Raw genomic sequence first — 20,760 nt, forward strand, 5'->3', positions numbered from 1 at the left:
TACTATCCCAGCGCCATAAAAAAGGAATCGGTAAATCAATAAAAGCTCTCGGGCTAGTGCGAATCCGGCGAGAAAATTAAGACCTCCAACTCGGCCTGCCTCGGCGGCTACTTTTGTTTGAGTTGTTAGTTTTATACAATTCTTTGTGTTGAGATTTTGTATTAAATACATATTTTAATATGGAAGATTTCTGAGCTAGTAGACTTTTAAAACCGATTCTAAACTAGTCCTAGTAGAATATAAAGTCCGTATACCTAACTTATAAAAGCGATGTAAACATATTTACCTAACCAACCAATTTGTTAACCTCTAACAACATAATTTATTTTTTATAGATTCTTAGAAAAGTAATGTAGGTATCTACGATAAATGAACCAGACACTTCCCACATGTATTTTATTGGGCATTGGGCAAGTGAATATGGGTAATAAAACGCAGAACTTCTCCGCCATTACAGTGTCTTCTAATTATGTTTACGATATAATTTTTACGTTACACAGCTCGGTCCCTTTTAGACATAAAACGGTAAAAACCACAGAAGTACTGATGGTTAAAGCCTGGTCCGTGAGCACGTAGAATTTTGTCCAATGACCCCAAGCTACCCATCCTTATTGCTCGCGCGTAATTATATTGCTGTTGCGACTGTGCGACGGGCGCCCGCTGTGAGTGTGCAAGCGCAACAGCAACATAATTACGCGCGAGCGATAAGGATGGGTAGCTTGGGGTCTTTGGACAAAATTCTACGTGCTCGCGGACCAGGCTTTAGTATTATTCAAGTCCTGAATACAATGTGGGTAAGTTCGAAACGAAAGGAAAGTGGTACATCAAGTGTGACGGATTTCAGAGGTGTGCGCGAGCTGCTCCGTAGAGGTGGAGACCGAGGCGGAGGGCGTGGGGTCTCGGTCGGGCAGCACGGGCTCCGCGTCGTGGTGCGAGGGCGAGGCCGAGCCCGACGCGGCCGAGGAGCGCGGCTACGGCTCCGGCGACTCGCTGGCCGAGGACGCCGCGCTGCTCGGCGACGCTGCGCACGCGCCGCGCATCGTGCGCGCGCAGCGCCGCGACGTCGCCGTCGACCTGCACCTGCTGCACCCAGACGCGTGAAACTTGCGCACGCCGACGTCAAACCAGCACTTTATATTCCAGAAACTGTAACGTACGTCAGGGATGGAAAAATTTATAGACCTGATAGGGTACATGATGCATCTTGTGGTTACGGAAAAACGTTAAATGCGGAGACCGCTGTAAAATAGCTGACATTATGAGTAATGGTATCCAGCAGTGTACCTACATATTATGATATGAGATGATGACAGTAATAATATAATAGAAATGATATTAAATACCTAAGCCTAGATAAGGCAGGCAGGTACAATACGTATATTATGACTCTTTTTCTTAAGAAGACTAACAATAACAAAATATTCTTTGATTTTTTTACCCACCACTTACCTCCTAATGAGGTACCGGTTCGTAGCAAGCTATGTGACGTATTGCTTTTCAGTAATGTCTTTAACGAAAAGAATGAAAAATAAAAAAGTAAGAAACATAACTTTTCATTGTTTTCATGTACCCTGTTAGGTATAAAATACAGTGAATTATATTTTCAGTGGACTAATTGCTCAGTACTACAATTCTGCGATTGTGTATTAAGACTAGAAAGTGCTAGACTGACGACGACTGGGCTGTCTCCCTTGTGATCCTAAACATTATATTAAAAGTAAATGTAAATACAATTTTAAAAGTGAAAGTATTTTAACTAAAAAATCATTATCTGACTCACACAAGCTGAAAAAAAACTGCATGCTACCACAAAGACTACCTTAATAAACGGATTTGGTATTTTGTTAAGTAAGTACCTAATAAACTAACTGGTAAACAAGGTGCCTACCCGATGTAGGTCATTGCAATTTCACCGAATAATGGCCTATGAATTATTATTGTGTGCNTTGTGTGCTTACCTACTTATGAATTATAATAACAGTATTTTTCGTTTGTTTAATAATTGACCATCAACGAATTTTTGAAACTATATTAAGTTGCTTATACTCGTACAACGTGTCGGAAAGATATTTTTTTAATCTTTAAGGGTTGAAAATATTCAAAATTACGTAGAAACAAATGAGAAACAATATCGGATTTCATCTTATGGACACCCTTACAATATCGCACATTTAAGAACGTCAATATCGTTATTATAACTATTATCTAAATCCAGATTTAAAACTTCAAAATGCAGAATGAGTATCCTACCTCCATAGAGGTGGGATTCCAGATCCCAACAACCTGCGCACAATGCTGACCACAAAAACGCTGTTCAAACTCGATCAAAAATAATGTATATCGTTTAAAAACATTAATAGATAGGTGCTTAAGTAATTCAAAGAGCAATCATTAGTTTTAGTGTGGTTGAGTATATTGATTAGTTATGTGTGTTACGTGCTGCTCCAATAAATAGTTAAACAACGAGTATAATTATGGTTAATGTAAACTAAGTATCATCGATTTCCATTCGTTTTATATTATAAAATAAAGACCAAAGACTCGAAAATAGTTACGATATAAATAGATAGTTTCAAGTATTATTACGCTTATTTTTTGTTTAATTTAATAGGTGCTTAAAATATCAAAAGGGTATTTCTCGTCAACAATGAAAATAATGACTAAGAGAATTAATATTATGTAAGTATTAGAATCGCAGGAGGAACTGGACACTATAACAAGTTGCTATGAGAATTCCCCTTTTGTTCTGTTTCAAATCATGACTGTTCGATTATATTGAAAGTAGTGAATGGATGACGATATTCTAATGAATCTATCGCAATCGTTTTCACGTGGATTACGATGATTGCGATATTTTTTTCTTAGTAACACAACGATTAGCTCTTATATTACACTTTTAAATGAAACTCCTTCAAGAAAACATACCAAGACTAATCCGACTCAAGATTTCAGAATCTTAAATGTAGAGTTTTGACATACTTAGCTAATGTTGCGATGACAACAGTTCAAGAAGTTGCTGTTCACCACGATAGGTGAATCTGATGTTGAAGCAACATAATGTATCCTCGAGTTCATTGTTAAAAAAAATCTACTCCTATTTCAAATAATCGAACATCTTGTGATAGAGGCTTCTGATATACCTAGGTAATAAGAAATAATAATTTAATATTTATTAAGTTGTAAATATTTTAAGACCATAAAAGTACCTATATTGTTGGATTGTAATTCCTTTGGTGGGCCANCTTTGGTACGAATATGTCAAGTGTGAGTGTAGCCTAGGAAGCTGGAAAGACATACATATTTTGAGAAAAGAGAATATTTACTCTATGTCCTTACAGCCACTGCTGATTTCACAATTGCCAATTGGCTTATTAGTAGGTATACAAATATAGTTTTTTCAGAGGATCTTTTTAATTAACCATGCCATAAAGTCATACTCTATAACCACATTACATATTTGTTTTGTTTAGTGAAATAGATATAATATTATCTTATGTTATACTTATCTATACTATTAAAACAATAAGTACTTGTATAATAATATAATACCTACTTAAAACTGCCTCTACCCAGAAAGAAAACTGGAACTAAAGTAAAGTGTGATGCATTGGGACCGAGTAAATAGGTTATATCACTTTATGATGATGATAACAAAATAGGTTAAATAAAATAGGTGATAATGATATTTCAAAAGTAAGCCAAAATATAAATATATTCGTATGATGAATAGCCCTAATCACAGCTTTTTATTTACCTACCTATATATTTGACTTAGAGGATTGGCTCATCTTTTTGGCTCATAAATAAATTGAATGCACTCGTGAAAGTTCATCACGCTCGATGTAAGAAGATTTATTGTCCTCCAATGATATTATATAAAATAATATCATTGTTGTCCTCATGAGTTACTTACGAGACAACGGATTCTAAGGGCGTCCCATCACATTCATACGTGAACCTAGGACCCACTGCATTCAATACGCGATCAGGCAGTCAGGCATGAAAGAAATACAACATTATCTAATGATATCCTCCAATAAATATTGTGCCTAAAGTGTTAAGTAGTTAATTAAAGTTTAACACTTGACATAACCGTACCAAATGAAATAATTAATATAAGCATATCCTTAATTAGATAAATAAATACCAACATCTGAAAATTAACTAAGATGTCAATAATAAACAAAACTCAGTTTTGTTTTAGCATGATACAAAATAATAATAATGCATCAAATGGTTCAAGTAAGTGTCATGTGCAATTAATACGACCTAATGTTTAATTACAAAAACATAATTAAGCATTAATACTAAAAAGTCAGTAAGCAGCTCTAACAATTTTCTATGTCATGATAGTTTATAATTTGTATTTTTTGTTTATTTTTCGCATCGCAGGTAACCTGTCATCTAATCGGATTTTTACATCTTCTTTTACATAACAGAAACAAAAATGAACAAATTATACTACCTACTTACCTATTTACAAACTTATTAGGGTAATTCATTTTAGGTACGTCCTTCAATCGAACCAATTTTTTCAAAAACTTGAAGTTTCTTAATAAATAAGCAGGGTAAATATTTGCCTGACATTCATAATATTAAATACCTTTAAGATTATACTACTTTTTAATATAGAGCACGCCAGCAGATAGGCTCTATGTATTATCTCTATTAAATGAAACTACACACACGCGACTTTTCAGAACGCAACTTACTTTAGACAATCAATCAAGGCAAATAGCGTATATTTTCGATAAAATGGAACCAATTTTGGCCTTACATTATTAGCTCCTGGTTTTTTAGTGCGGCCTATAGCCACATCACTTGGATTTGTCTACCTATACCATTTTATTAACCTATACCTAATACACAAAGGGACCTACTGTTGCCTATTAGATTTTTTATTATTGTGCATTAAGAATCTACAAATTAGGAACGAATGTCTAGTTAAGATTAAATCACTTCCATAAGGATCGCAGTTGGTAATCGTGACTACCTGATAATTACCCAACTTTTTAGTTATTTATAAAACATGCGCTTCTATAAGCTAATTAGGTAGGGACTTCATTTTTTGTAACGGGATAGGTAATTTGTAAAAAAATAAATCAAAAATACAATTTATTGTTTATCATTATCGTTTCATAAGGTACTTATATCGATTCGGGTAGACAATAGGGTATCTAAACACAATTTACATTTAGTATACCTAATAATGCGTTAGCAAGACGATCTATTTAACTATTAAATGTAGACAATTTATAAAATTATTACTACTAAAAGCACTAGGTGCTTCAATTGCTAGAGATTTGAACAACATTTTCCTTCTTTACTTTAATACGTAGGTAGTTATTTTATTCGGGTATTTTAATTTTGAAATCAATAAAACTGAAATGGATCCTATTTTAAAAGGCAGATGCCATGTTATAAAACCTTCAGGTTCGTATCGCAATTATTTTTTTATCGCCGTATACGTTTAGTACCCTCAATTTAAATGCATGGTCACACTCTTACATGCTAAGCATTGTCCACGCGGAGCACAACAATAGGGACATCGTTAATAATGTTCATAATATCTATTAGCTGTAAGTTATTTTGTTAATTGAATATCTGTAATGGATAGAAAATATTTCCTTGCGTTGTTAAAATAAATTTCAAGTAATAAATAAACTATTTGATAGCCTAAATTTGTTCTTATTTTTATTAATATAATAATTCATTATATGGGCTTTCTAAAAGCTAAAAAGTAGACCAGTCCAACCAAGAGTGAGCTGTAGGTGTACTTAGTGCGCGAGATAAGTAATAAGTAGAATCATGATTATTGTACATAAATCATTTTAATGAGGCTCAAAATGAGCCGTAAGTGTAAATAGTTACTAGGTTCAAACAACCGGGACCTCAGAAGTCAGTAGCGCGAAATAATCTTTCTTTTCTTAGCAGATTGATCCCCTAAAATTCTAAATCCTCAGTAATGTACAACATAAAATATGTAGGTAGGTACTTTAGGTATAATAAGTAATTACGGTTTAAAGGTACCACTTTTCGGTTTTTCGCTTAATCCTCGGAAACTATGCGTCCTAGTGACATGACTACTATGAACCAAAAAAAGCTTATTCAATTTGCTACAGGTGAGATAGTGAAGTTTTTCTACATCTTGTATAGTTTTCGCGGCATCTGCTCTAGAAGGTCTGTAATATTGAAAATTTTATTTTTGTCTTACATGTTTCCATCAGGAGAAAATCGACTAAATCAACATTGAGCTAATATTCTAGACATGCGGGAGCATGTTAAGCCTAGTTCCAGGGAGGGGACTGCACCGTGCGTATATTTAGACGAACCAATTGGAGCCACTTTTGACTCCTCATCACTCAAAAAGTACTGTGCATTAACACTTCAAATTTGGCTCATGTATTGAGACTTGCAAGATATACATCAGCTTCAAATTTCATAAATATACCTCAAACGGTTCTTTAGGTATTGACGTTCAAAAATCGATATTTAGAGCACTAAAATCTATCTATCACATGTGAAATGTTAAAATTTACTGGTTTTTTATTTGTTCCTTTGTATTTACATAACTACCTTTCTGGATGCCAANTAACATGTCACACGAAACTTAGGTATACAACACCTATTTGGCTTCATAACAGGGTGTTTAGGCTTGGGCCAAATTCCGTGCCGCTGAGTGTATAACGTCCCTAATTAGTTGACCACGACTGTAAATGGTATGGTGATGTCAGAAAAATTATATCATCATTTTAATAATTTTAATTTTTAGTACCAATCTGATTTTATTAATTTTATTTTGTATGAAAATTCAAAAAATAATATGATGATATCACTGACTTCACCATACCATTTAATGTTAACATGGGCTAGTGTCGGCTTATAAAACCCATTTACCTAACACTCTGTATAAATAGATGCTTGTAATTATTTTTATAAAAAAGAGCGCTTACTGTTTAAAAAACAACACATCTTCCGTTTATTACTGTGGCACATTCGCGACACCCCCGACTTTTGCATGTCGAGCGCATACCGAGATTTGAATTTCGAAGGAAAGCTCGCGTTTCGTCCGTTTATATGAAGTTACAATACTGTATGATAGTATTACCGTGACCGGATCGCAGGTTCCGATTTTTTGCCATGTTGGAAACTACGATGGTGGCGCCCCCCTATCATTGAGTTTGGTGTGACAGTTCTCTGTAGGTCATGGCTGCCAGGTGCGCAGTTAGGGCATAATTCGGGTGAGACCCCATTGGTCCCTTGCGCTGCGTCACGTCATAAAAACGTCGCAGCGTCGACGATATTTTACATACCATCAACGTGACGGTAATAATAATAAATACTGAATAATGCTATAAACGACTCCGATGTGTTGATTGATTGACACTTGAGACGGACTTCTTGGCGGGAATCTGAAGTAGGCCAGTAGAATTAAACACAAAAATTGATTAAATCGGAAATAATTCGTACAAAAGATTTGTTTGCTTTAATGGCTTCATTGGTTGCCCATTAAGACTCTCCTAAGTTTTCGACTTCGACGGAGTTGTGCTTAAGTGGTGGGGGCCCCCGAAAGGGGCGTTTTTTCGGTTTTCCGGTTATACCGCGTAAAGGACTTACCCTATCGAAAAGTGGTCTTCATGACGGTTAAAGGGCACTTAATCCTGCATTGAATAAGATCAAATTCATATGTTTTGGACAAACCGTTCTCGCGCTAAAGTTCGGCAAAGTAGAAAATATACGTATAATTAATGACCCTCTCCACGTCCAATGGCTTGTTACCCACATGCTTCCAAGCCTTGTAAAGGGTCGCCTTAACCAGTGTAACCCTAACAAGGCTCACGAGTTTGATTCGCTTATCCTTGTTCGTCCCAGCCGTTCCTTAACTGCGGTTGCTGCACCTCTTCCTGGCACTCTCCTGAACGACTCTGTGTTACCTAATGTGGCTGCCCCTCTTCCTTGTACCCTCCTGTACGATTTCATTGCTTAGCCATATGCCTGGTCCAAGGTTCGACGCCACAAAATCAACTTCGTACGAGTGAAAATAGTTTAAATACTATTTCCCGTGCTTGCAACATTTTTCTTTACTGCTTCGCCTCTATTAGTCGTAGAGTGATTGTATATATCCTATAGCCTTCCTCAATGTATGAGCTATTCAACACAAAAATAATGATTTCAATCAAACTAGTAATTCTTAAGATTAGCGCGTTCAAACAAACAAACAAAAAACTCTTCAGCGTTTTAATATGAACTTGTTGTTGTTGATTTTTGGCGTCGAACCTTAGACCAGGCATACGGCTAGGCAATGTAGTCATGCAGGAGGATACAAGGAAGAGGGGCAGCCACAGTAGGTAACACAGAGTCGTTCAGGTGAGTGCCAGGAAGAGGTGCAGCAACCGCAGTTAAGGAACGGCTGGGACGAACAAGGATAGGCGCATCAAGCTCGTAAGCCTTGATAGGGTTACACTGGTTGAGGTGGCCCTTTTCAAGAATTGGAAGCCTGTGGGTAACAAACCATTGGACGTGGACAGGGTCATTAATTATACGTATATTTTCTACTTTGCCGAACTATAGCGCGAGAACGGTTTGTCCAAAACATATGAATTTGGTCTTATTCAATGCAGGATTAAGTGCCCTTCAACCGACATGAAGACCACTTTTTGATAGGGTAAGTCCTTTACGCGGTATAACCGGAAAACCGAAAAAATGCCTCTTTCGGGGGCCCCCACCACTTAAGCACAACTCCGTCGAAGTCGAAAACTTAGGAGAGTCTTAATAGGCAACCAATGAAGCCATTAAAACAATCAAATCTTTTGTAGGAATTATTTCCGATTTAAAAGCTAATTCTACTGGACTAAAGCGTCATGTTAGCGGTTTTGTTTTATTTCCTCAAATTCGTGTTTGGGCGACTGTTAATGTGTAATAATGGTGGATTATTAACCATTAAGTGTTCATGTACGTGCATGAGTGTGGGCGAGTGAAGCAGAACAGTGCATCGTAATTCTTTTGGTTCTCTCAAGTTGTCCATAGGAGGTCTCAGTAAAGCACCACAACTTTACTGAGACTCAATGGTGAGAAGGAGTATCATCTATCATCCTTCATCTTCATTATATCATTACTTGATCTCATTTTGTTAAGAGTAGGCGCACACGGCCGCACACCGTTGAATTTTAGTTGGCCGATAGTTGTGCCCGATTTCAAATTGTATGAAGAATCGGCCAAATCGAATCGGTGTAGTGTGCGCACTCCCATACATGCCCATACTGATCAACAGCCCGACTAAACTATCGGTCGACGAAAAATCAACGGTGTGCGCTTACTCTAACTCGCACAAATCAAGTCGACCTCGACGTGTATTGCCAACTTCATCAAAAAAGAAGAATAAGAGAATATTTGACAGATAACTGACATCTCACAACTGTCATCCACTGTCATCTAACGCGTCGAGTTGTTTGAGTGGCAATATTTGTTATTTTTCATTTATTTGGCAATTTTTATCAGATTTTATGCCGTTTTCGTAACTTCACTAACAATGCCGAGCCAATACGAAGAAGAACGTGTGTGGGAATCATCAAGTCATCCTCATTATGAAGTACGGGAATGTTTTACTTGTGCTCCACAATTTTCCATTATTTAAAGCACTCTCTAACGTTAATGTAACACTTCCCAATCATTTATTTATTCAGGATGAAGGTGGTGATGATATTATTGAAAATCCAGAAGAAGTGTTGCAAGAATGTTTGGAAAAATTCAAAACTCCAGACTACATCATGGAACCTGGTATATTCGGCCAACTGAAACGATATTTCCAAGCTGGAGGCAATCCGGAACAAGTAATTGAGCAATTATCAATAAATTACAGCGCAGTGGCTCAAATGGCAAACTTGTTGGCAGAATGGCTCATACTTGGAGGTAAATTTTATTGATCAAATATGGTTATGTACTTTGCGCTGCCTATGTAATTATTTACTTACATCTATTTTTCTTTTTACATTAGGTGTTAAAGTCACAGAAGTTCAAGCTATGGTCGAAAATCATTTGAAGGACATGATACTGAAAACATTTGATCCTAAAAAAGCAGACACAATATTTACAGAAGAAGGAGAAGTATGTAGAATTTAGAGTATGATAGTTCATTTATTTTATTTATTTATTTAGTTTGATAAACTGATCATAAATTCTAAGAAGAGATTTATAAAAAAAAAACACTTTTAGGTATATCCTACTAATATTATAAATGCGAAAGTTTGTATGGATGTCTGGATGTCAACATGTTTGTTACTGTTTCACGCAAAAACTACTGAACGGATTTTGATGAAACTTTACAGTATTATTGTTTATAACCCAGAATAACATACAGGCTATAATTTTCGACGATTTGGGACAAACTAAATTTCACGCGGGTGAAGCCGCGGGCAAAAGCTAGTTATGTTACTAAAACTGAATTGTCAGTCAATATTAACATCAAAGTTATTGCTTTTAACTTGCATTTAATAAAATCTATGTTTTGTTGCTAAAGCTAAAGAAGGTTTAAGCTTTTTATGCTTGTTACAAGTACTCATAGCCAGCTTATAGAGCTAATATTGTTGTGTTCTAAGACTAAAACTAAGTGCATCTAATGAAATTTTTATGTATAGACACCCGCATGGCTGACAGAAATGATTGAACATCCAACTTGGCGGTCATTGATATATCGTTTGGCTGAAGAATATCCTGATTGTCTAATGTTAAACTTCACTATAAAGGTTAGTAAATAAATCTCCATCTATAAAAATGCATCTAACATAAAAATTATCCTCTAAAATAAGTCCATAACATTTTTTTTGTATTTCAGTTAATATCTGATGCAGGATTCCAAGGAGAAATAACAAGCATCTCAACAGCTGCTCAGCAAATTGAAGTATTTTCGAGGGTCCTCAAATCTGCTATTGTTGGGTTCTTACAAAGTTCAGATGACTGGCAAAATAGTGTTAATGAATGTGCTGTAAGAAAAAAAAAATTGCATTTAACCTTTAAAGTCCCAGACGGCATACATTAATGCCATAACAATTGATTATCTATTGTGTCTAGATTCGCGGGCCTTGAAGGATTAAACTAATATTCATTTGGCCTATTGCTCTGTGGCAAAGTTTTTATAATTGTTGTTCTAATTTATGATTATTGCTAAGTTTATCTAAACTACTTTCAGAAAATGGTTTGTCACGGTGCTCATACCTATGTATACAGCCAAGTGATAGTGCACATTTTATCTCAAGAGCCAAGGGGTGGTGCGATAATGAAAAGACTGGGACAAGAAATTACTCGATGTGCTCAACAAAGGTACTTTTAATACTTAAAAATTTGTATCTTATTTAAGTGTCATCACTTGTACGTTCTATGTTGTACCTATAAATCATCAGCAATCTTTAACATGTCTAAATAAATTTCAAATCATTAATGATGGCGGTAACTCTTAGGCATGATTCGACCAAACTTTTATCCGAGAATAACTCCAGGTATAACTGGCACATTGGCAGTTTCAGTATGGGAAATATGTTAAAATGTTGATTAAGTGACGATTTATTCTGAGATCAATATTTACTCTTCTTTGGTGGAATCCATGCTTAGTGGTTGTAATACATTGTAGTGAATAAAATATAATAACAAATATTCTTGTATATCTATGGAAATTAGTAGTTAAATGAAATATAAAATAACGTGCTATTATTTCCAGCGGCCATGACGTCACTCCAATAACACTAGCGCTGACAGCGGGCGAGTCCTGGCGCAACGCGCGCACGGCGCTGGCGGCCATGTTGTCGCGCGGCGCGCTCAACCCCGCCGACATATCCGTGCTCTTCCGCGCGTACACGCAGCCTGAACCACCGCCAGTACATCTTTTAAGAATACCCCAGTTTCTAGGTACGATGCGGATAGTTAATATTAATAAATCCTACGTATCATAAATACAAAAGCTTGATATGGCCCAGGAAATATCTGCTTATCGGATTACTATGTAACTTGTTGTAATATACAATAACCATATAATAAGTTGGTGTTTCAAAATTGCTTATACGACAGTCTGGCTTGAAGCCCGTGATATTTACATTTATGCTAAAGTCTGTTACTCTGTATCTGTCTGATACCTTTTACCACTAAACCCATAAAAGTTGGATAGTATCCCGGTGTTTGAAATGAGAGTTCTTGTTGTAACAGACTCTTGGTGATGCGGGCAAAAGTTACAATCAATAAGATGAACAAAATTTAATGTTGAATTAAGAGTTTAATAATTATTTTAAACAAATCCAAATTATGTTATGCTATATTGTGCTTGTACATGCAGATTTTTGTTGGTTTTAGAACTCCTGGTCGATGCGCTTTTTAAATTAGGCAGCAAGTTAAATCCAGAACACAAATCCAAATACATGTACTTGTTAGCCTATGCTGCTAGTGTATGCGAAGGGCATTCGCCTGGACGTCCAGTAAAAGATGAATTGAAAGCTACTGTACAGGCTATTGAAAAAGTCCACGCCGTTTGTAGCAGTTCTGCTAGCTCCAGCGAATTGATTGCGGAACTTCCTACTTTGTATCACTGTATAAGGTAACGACGAAACATTACTATAGATATTGAAGGGTACAAACAAGCAATGAACCGTGTATTTCTTTTACAATTTTAAAAACCCCTATAACTCATCCTAATATGAATATTTATGTCGCAGATTTCCAGTCGTTGGTATGGGAGTACTGGTGTGGGTGGAATGTGTAGTAACTGAACCCTCATACTTCAAACTCTGCACTGAACATTGTCCCGTTCATCTAGCACTCCTGGATGAGGTCGCATCGTGTCATCATTTACTTCATCACAGACTTCTGTGGCTGCTCGTTCAATTGTTCGAATCACCGCAAGACGAATTAGAAATTCTTGTTCAGGTTTGATAGCCTTTTCAAGTTACGTCATATATTTAAAAAAAGTTAACAATATTATGGTGGATCAATTGTTTTTTCAAATTTTATTTCAGCTTCAATTAAAGAAAATGCTTCTTGATCGTATGGTGAACCTGCTTAGTCGTGGCTGCGTGGTGCCCGTACTACGGTACATCAAGCAATGCTGGCAGCGTGGCGATACGGACATTTCCTTGATTCGATATTTTATTACTGAGGTATAGTTTGTTTTCAATCTCTCAAGGTGCTGATAAACTTGAGCATTCACTTGTAATGAGCATTTGTGCGAATGTTACATCAAAGAAAAATACGAGAATATTTTAGCATAGCATTCTAGCGAGCATTGCTTCGAGCTATTTGGCGAGCCAAGCTTCGGTCGTCGTTCCGCGCCCCGCCGCTCTGCGACGACCCTCCCCGCAACCCTGTTGCTCTCCAGCTCCAGTGTGTTGTAAAATAATTAGTATTTGTTATTTTAGAGCGTTCACTAGAATGCTCATGAAAACGTTCATAGCAATGTTTGGCTCTATGCTTGGACGGCTCGTTGTTCAGTTCGACAAATATAAAAACGGCGAATGCTCGATGTTCTGTTACAAGTGAATGCTCAAGTCTATCAGCACCTTTATGAATGCATAAATTGTCCCAATTTTGTTACATTGGTCATTTTCAGGCTTAATGTGCACCTTATTGCAATACCATCTACATTGTAAATTTTCAGGTTTTAGATGCAATAGCGCCTCCTTACACGCCAGAATTTGTGCAATTGGTATTACCGATGGTTGAAAATGAAGAAATTACTGGGACAATGAGAGCAGAAGGAGAAAATGACCCCGTTTCAGAATTTATTGGTAATTTTCACTTTAACTTTCGTTATGTATAAAATGTAGTGTGAAAAAGACGGAACCCGAAAAATAAATCTCTTCAGTGAAATAATCCAAAATAAAGAGTTAATTTTTATTTCAATAATATACGATACTTATACAGTGTCCGGGCATGTAGTGATCAAACTTTAAGGGCGTAATCTATGGACAATTTTATCGATGAAAATACTTCAAATTTGGGGCTTGACCCATTTCTCGCAAAATTACAAGGATTTAAGTTTTTAATTTTTAGTTTTCACCTCTTCCTTCAAAAACAAGTGAAAACGTGGGTAACTTAACATTAATAAGCAAATGTTTTATATCATGCGATAGCCAATAAAATTATCTATTGGCAGAAGTGTAAAACAGATACAAGTTTCATACATTTTAAGGGTGTAAGAATGGATTTAATTAGAAATAAACATTTTTTTTTTCACTTCTTTTTCAGTTATTTCCCAACACAAGAAAAACCAGGTTAAGGTATGTTTTATTTGCATTGTATTTTTAGTATTTGAGCTATTCTACAAAACGAATGTAAATTTATCAGTCTACGTCTATTAGTTTCGACGTAATTGTTGAACAAAGATACCCCTTCCCAGCGGTTTCCATAGCGCACGCGACATGCGAAAATGCACTGCCTGAAAGAATCACACAACCTATTCTGATTACATACTAGCCGCGCTATGGAATAGCTGGGAAGGGGTATCTTTGTTCAACAATTACGTCGAAACTTATTGACGTAGAGACTAATAAATTTACATTCGTTTTGTAGAATAGCTCAAATACGAATAATAAAATGCAAATAAAACATATCTTAACGACCTGGATTTTCTTGTGTTGGAAAATAACGGAAAAAGAAGTGAACAAAGTCATGTTTTTTTCTAATTAAATCCATTCTTACTCCCTTAAAATGTATGAAACTTGTGTCTGTTTTCTAATTTTACTAGTAGATAATTTTATTGGCAATCGCATGATATAAAACATTTGCTTATTAATGTTAAGTTACTCACGTTTTCACTTGTTTTTGAAGGAAGAGGTGAAAACTAAAAATTAAAAACTTAAATCCTCGTTATTTTGCGGGAAATGGGTCAAGCCCCAAATTTGAAGTATTTTTATCGATAAAATTGTCCATAGATCACGCCCTTAAAGTTTGATCACTACATGCCCGGACACATTGTATAGAGAAAACTTAGTTAAAACCTACCTCATTTGGTATGAGCTGTTTGTCTTTTGTGATATGGTACAAGCTTTCATAATTTAATACTAACTAATGCTCTTCTTTCTTTCAGTTCACTGCAAGGCCCATTATGTGGTGGTGTAACAAAAATTAAGTGTTTATTACTTTAAAGTACATGTAAATAATTTTAAAAATAAAAAAATAACAGTAACTTTCAAATATTTCTTCACCCTTTCACCTCCACCATCGTTCATAAAATTTTTAGGATTCAAAAATATAAAGAAATAACGAAATATGCTGTAAAGACTTTGATTTATTCTTGGAGTTAATTTACCAGAAACTCATTCTAATAAATGTGAGAATTTCAAGGAACACTGTTCAGTCTCAGTCTATTAATTACAAACTTCAATAGCGCTGCAAGAACCTGGAGCCCTACAGAACTAACAAAGTTAACATTAACTATGTTTGTGTTTTCAATTTTAAGAAGTGTTTACGTTATAGGTTTTGACATAGCCCCTTTTCCGACATCCGTTGTGAATTTTGCAAACTAACTAAACAATATCAAGAAATAATATAATGGAGAAGTTTCCTGATGTTGAAAACATTACACAGGCCTGCAAAATGAGGGTCATAACTTCCTCTCTGGAATTTGATAGCTGATTCTAAGGTATTTTGGTGCGCTGATTACGAATATGTACTTAGTTTTTCTCCATCACCTCCAGATTTTTCAAAAAAAAGGTACAGATTAGGAAATAGGAAAAAATCACAAGTTTTCACTTAAAAAAATATATATTTAAAGAAGTACATTACTTTTAACTTAAAAAACTACTAAAATATAATGATAACTATTTACTAGTCTAAATTACATGTAAATTTTATTTGTGAAACCTGGTCCTTTTTTTCTGGAAGCTTCGGTTGTTCGATTTTCGCTTAAATTTCCGGTTTGGATAGTCGTGCTTCAGTAACCAACAATAGTCCGTTATCATGCTAGTATTACATCTTGCTTGATACTGGACTTCAAGCTCTTTCAAATCTTGGTGAAATCTTTCGCCTTGTTATTCGCTAACGGCTCCTAGATTTTCTGGGAAGTAATCAATGTGCGAATTAAGGAAATTAAGTTTAATGCTCATGTTACAACCCATTACACCAAAACTAGCAATCATTTTGGCCACTATTTCTTTATAGTCGGAGCATAGACATATCCCCATAGCATAGGCGAAATGATTTTGAAGCATTTTTTCTATCCTTTTGACCACTTGGGNTAAAAATTATTTTAGCAATTTAATTCATAAAACCAATTGCGCACATTTAAAATAAAGTTTGTTTACACTTTGACAGCAATAGACTGACATGCAAGGTGACATGTCAATGAAGTTTTCAGTTACTGTTGCCATTAAAAGAAATTAGTACCATTAGTTTTCCGCAACATGGCGAGGGTTTTTATGTTCCTGGTCAGGCTATACTTCAAAATGGCACAAATCAAGTCGACCTCGACGTGTATTGCCAACTTCATCAAAAAAGAAGATTAAGAGAATATTTGACAGATAACTGACATCTCACAACTGTCATCCACTGTCATCTAACGCGTCGAGTTGTTTGAGTGGCAATATTTGTTATTTTTCATTTATTTGGCAATTTTTATCAGATTTTATGCCGTTTTCGTANCTTGACCCATTTCTCGCAAAATTACAAGGATTTAAGTTTTTAATTTTTAGTTTTCACCTCTTCCTTCAAAAACAAGTGAAAACGTGGGTAACTTAACATTAATAAGCAAATGTTTTATATCATGCGATAGCCAATAAAATTATCTATTGGCAGAAGTGTAAAACAGATACAAGTTTCATACATTTTAAGGGTGTAAGAATGGATTTAATTAGAAATAAACATTTTTTTTTTCACTTCTTTTTCAGTTATTTCCCAACACAAGAAAAACCAGGTTAAGGTATGTTTTATTTGCATTGTATTTTTAGTATTTGAGCTATTCTACAAAACGAATGTAAATTTATCAGTCTACGTCTATTAGTTTCGACGTAATTGTTGAACAAAGATACCCCTTCCCAGCGGTTTCCATAGCGCACGCGACATGCGAAAATGCACTGCCTGAAAGAATCACACAACCTATTCTGATTACATACTAGCCGCGCTATGGAATAGCTGGGAAGGGGTATCTTTGTTCAACAATTACGTCGAAACTTATTGACGTAGAGACTAATAAATTTACATTCGTTTTGTAGAATAGCTCAAATACGAATAATAAAATGCAAATAAAACATATCTTAACGACCTGGATTTTCTTGTGTTGGAAAATAACGGAAAAAGAAGTGAACAAAGTCATGTTTTTTTCTAATTAAATCCATTCTTACTCCCTTAAAATGTATGAAACTTGTGTCTGTTTTCTAATTTTACTAGTAGATAATTTTATTGGCAATCGCATGATATAAAACATTTGCTTATTAATGTTAAGTTACTCACGTTTTCACTTGTTTTTGAAGGAAGAGGTGAAAACTAAAAATTAAAAACTTAAATCCTCGTTATTTTGCGGGAAATGGGTCAAGCCCCAAATTTGAAGTATTTTTATCGATAAAATTGTCCATAGATCACGCCCTTAAAGTTTGATCACTACATGCCCGGACACATTGTATAGAGAAAACTTAGTTAAAACCTACCTCATTTGGTATGAGCTGTTTGTCTTTTGTGATATGGTACAAGCTTTCATAATTTAATACTAACTAATGCTCTTCTTTCTTTCAGTTCACTGCAAGGCCCATTATGTGGTGGTGTAACAAAAATTAAGTGTTTATTACTTTAAAGTACATGTAAATAATTTTAAAAATAAAAAAAAATAACAGTAACTTTCAAATATTTCTTCACCCTTTCACCTCCACCATCGTTCATAAAATTTTTAGGATTCAAAAATATAAAGAAATAACGAAATATGCTGTAAAGACTTTGATTTATTCTTGGAGTTAATTTACCAGAAACTCATTCTAATAAATGTGAGAATTTCAAGGAACACTGTTCAGTCTCAGTCTATTAATTACAAACTTCAATGGCGCTGCAAGAACCTGGAGCCCTACAGAACTAACAAAGTTAACATTAACTATGTTTGTGTTTTCAATTTTAAGAAGTGATTACGTTATAGGTTTTGACATAGCCCCTTTTCCGACATCCGTTGTGAATTTTGCAAACTAACTAAACAATATCAAGAAATAATATAATGGAGAAGTTTCCTGATGTTGAAAACATTATTATGTATTTCACTGAATGGGATTAAAATAGACGGTGAAGATTTTTTTTTTAATCCATCAAGAAATGGCCGAGAAATTAATTATTTAAATTACCACATATTTTCGCGTGGAACTCAAACATAGGCGGTGCCGTGACCACAATGCATACCACCCCTTGCCTGGCGCGTTGTCGAGAATGATATACAGTATGAGTCACGTTAAAGTGTACATATGAAAATAGATGAAACTAGACCTATTTTTATCGACAAAAAAGTGGTCAAAATTTTTTAGATTTTTTTTAATTTTTTATAGATTTTTTTTTCTTTCAAGTACTTATTGTAAAGAAAACGTAATAACTTTTAAACTAAGAGGTATATCCTGATAAAATAAAAACCGTAATAATGCTAAATAATAGACGATACTAAAAAAATACATAAAATACTCAGAAAATGCCAACAAATAATAAAAAATGATACTTTTTGAAAAAAATCTGCTTAAAAATTCGTGTTTTTTTGGTTATTTGATAAATTTCTCCAAAAAATGTCCCTATAAAAGGTGGTTTTTATTACTTTGAATTATTCTCTATCGTATTACCTTTGTAAAACCAAAAATCGCATGTCTCTATCCCTATCACAACATTTGCTATGTTCGTTTGAACTAAGCCTCTCCGGGCGCGCCATTCAACGCTTCGTTAACAACGAAACTGAAAATGGCTCTAGATTTGTAATTTTGATAAAGACAAGTTAGATTTCAAGTAAAAACAAAAGATTTCGAAGAAAAATAAGCATTTTAGTTAAAATTAAAATTGTCCCTACCTGTAGAGGAGAATAATGTTGTGGTATGCCTTTGTTCAAACTATCATAGCAAATGTTGTGATAGGGATAGAGACATGCAATTTTTGGTTTTACAAAGGTAATACGATAGAGAATAATACAAAACAATAAAAACCACCGGTTATAGGGGCATTTTTTGGAGAAATTTATCAAATAAACAAAAAAAAACGAATTTTTAAGCAGATTTTTTTCTAAAAGTATCATTTTTTATTATTTGTTGGCATTTTTTGTGTATTTTATGTATTTTTTTAGTATCGCCTGTTATTTAGCATTATTACTGTTTTTATTTTATCAGGATATACCGCTTAGTTTAAAAATTATTACGTTTTCTTTACAATAAGTAATTGGAAGAAAAAAAATTCTATAAAAATTTAAAAAAAATCTCAAAAATTTTTCACCTCTTTTTTGTCGATAAAAATAGGTCTAGTTTCATCTATTTTCATATGTACACTTTAACGTGACTCACACTGTATACTAATCAAAGAATATATTTACTCTGACGAGAAGGGTTAGTCCCAACGGCCCCGGTGGATCTGCCCCGTCAACGGGGTGGATGGGAAAAAGTGTTTCAACGACCCCGGTAGTCATAGTCTTAGCGTTCAACGGGGTGGATGGAACACATCAAGTGTCAACCACCCCGGTATATCGTTTAACGGGGCGGATGGATCAAATCAAGTTTCAACCACCCCGGTATTTCACTAAACGTGAAGGATGACACAGATCTAAAAGGTTCCACCTCGGTATTGCATACCGAAAATATAACCTGTTAATAAAATAAAAATAATAATAATCAGTTTTATTTAACAGTCACTGTTTAAAAAATCTTCAGCATAAAAGTAAGTTTAATTGTTACAAAATATTATGGTCATAAACCAATAGATTACGTTTAGAATCACAGATGCGCAATTGCATTAATCAGTCAATATTAATAACACTCTAATAGTCTAATGTCATAAAAATTAACTCCAAAATTGTTACAAAATATTATTATTTAAGTATCATAGATACGTAGTTACATTAATCAGTTAAACTTAAAGATTATTTTTAGAATCAAAGATGCGCAATTGCATTAATCAGTCAATAGCACTCTTATAGTCTAATGTGATAAAAAGTAACTCTAAAACTCCTCGTTTCGTTTCAGCCAAAAGACGTCCACTACTGGACAAAACTAAAACTCATCACTAACAAATAATAACAAAGAAATCTAAAATTGTTACAAAATCTTAAATAATAATCATATGATTATTATTTAAGAATCACAGACACGTCGTTACATTAATGAGGTGTTGATTAACAATAGAACTTAAACTACAACTTAAATAAATCACTAATAACGAAAAAAAGTATTCTAAAATTGACATAAAAATATTACGGTAACGAATTATGATGATTAGTTTTAGAATCACAGATGCGCAATAACATTAATAAGTCAATAAACACTTTAATGTAATTAAAAGTAACTCTTAAACTACTATTACTAACAAATAATAACAACAAAAAGCATGATTTTTCCATCGTTAGGGCTCTGAGCAGCTATGTACCACCAACCGTTAAAAATTTGATTTTGCCAAGTGTGCTGTACTGCCTCATTTGCCTCAAAATCAAATTTTTAACGGTTGGTGGTACAAAGCTGCTCAGAGCCCTGACGATGGAAAAAGAAAGCTTTTCCGCAAATATATGCTCAGTCAGTGGTTTTACGACGAGTTTATTTTTTACTGACGAGTTTATTCCAATCTGGTGCGTATTCG

The 20,760-nt window shown here is 34.7% G+C and overlaps 2 protein-coding genes across 6 annotated transcripts in view; both read left to right on the forward strand.

The window, feature by feature from the left end:
* The window catches only part of KCNQ (KCNQ potassium channel), a 46,449-nt gene extending 42,756 nt beyond the window's left edge, over positions 1-3,693 (forward strand). For all 5 annotated transcript variants that reach the window (XM_028300427.1, XM_028300426.1, XM_028300429.1 and 2 more), the window contains one exon: positions 845-3,693. In XM_028300427.1, coding sequence (XP_028156228.1) covers positions 845-1,101 — 257 coding nt within the window. In that variant the 3' untranslated portion in view covers positions 1,102-3,693. The remainder of the gene's footprint in view (positions 1-844) is intronic.
* A 5,714-nt stretch (positions 3,694-9,407) lies between these two features.
* TH1 (negative elongation factor complex member TH1) lies at positions 9,408-15,163 on the forward strand. The gene is made up of 12 exons (XM_028300432.1): positions 9,408-9,589; positions 9,684-9,909; positions 9,995-10,104; positions 10,635-10,742; positions 10,832-10,981; positions 11,186-11,316; positions 11,711-11,898; positions 12,337-12,577; positions 12,696-12,906; positions 12,996-13,136; positions 13,634-13,763; positions 15,065-15,163. Exons 1-12 carry the CDS (start codon positions 9,530-9,532, stop codon positions 15,094-15,096), a joined length of 1,728 nt encoding a protein of 575 aa, XP_028156233.1. The 5' UTR covers positions 9,408-9,529; the 3' UTR covers positions 15,097-15,163.
* The last annotated feature ends 5,597 nt before the right edge of the window (positions 15,164-20,760 follow it).

The sequence above is a fragment of the Ostrinia furnacalis genome, unplaced genomic scaffold (assembly GCF_004193835.3).
Source record: "Ostrinia furnacalis isolate ACB-3 unplaced genomic scaffold, ASM419383v2 OfSCF0710, whole genome shotgun sequence".
Taxonomy (NCBI): Eukaryota; Metazoa; Arthropoda; class Insecta; order Lepidoptera; family Crambidae; genus Ostrinia; species Ostrinia furnacalis.

Coding starts and splice junctions, on each gene's coding strand:
- TH1 (XM_028300432.1), top strand. CDS start 9,530: ATGCCGAGCCAATACGAAGAAGAACGTGTGTGGGAATCATCAAGTCAT. Junction 10,982..11,185: donor ATAGTGTTAATGAATGTGCT/GTAAGAAAAAAA, acceptor AACTACTTTCAG/AAAATGGTTTGTCACGGTGC. Junction 11,899..12,336: donor AAGAATACCCCAGTTTCTAG/GTACGATGCGGA, acceptor TGTTGGTTTTAG/AACTCCTGGTCGATGCGCTT.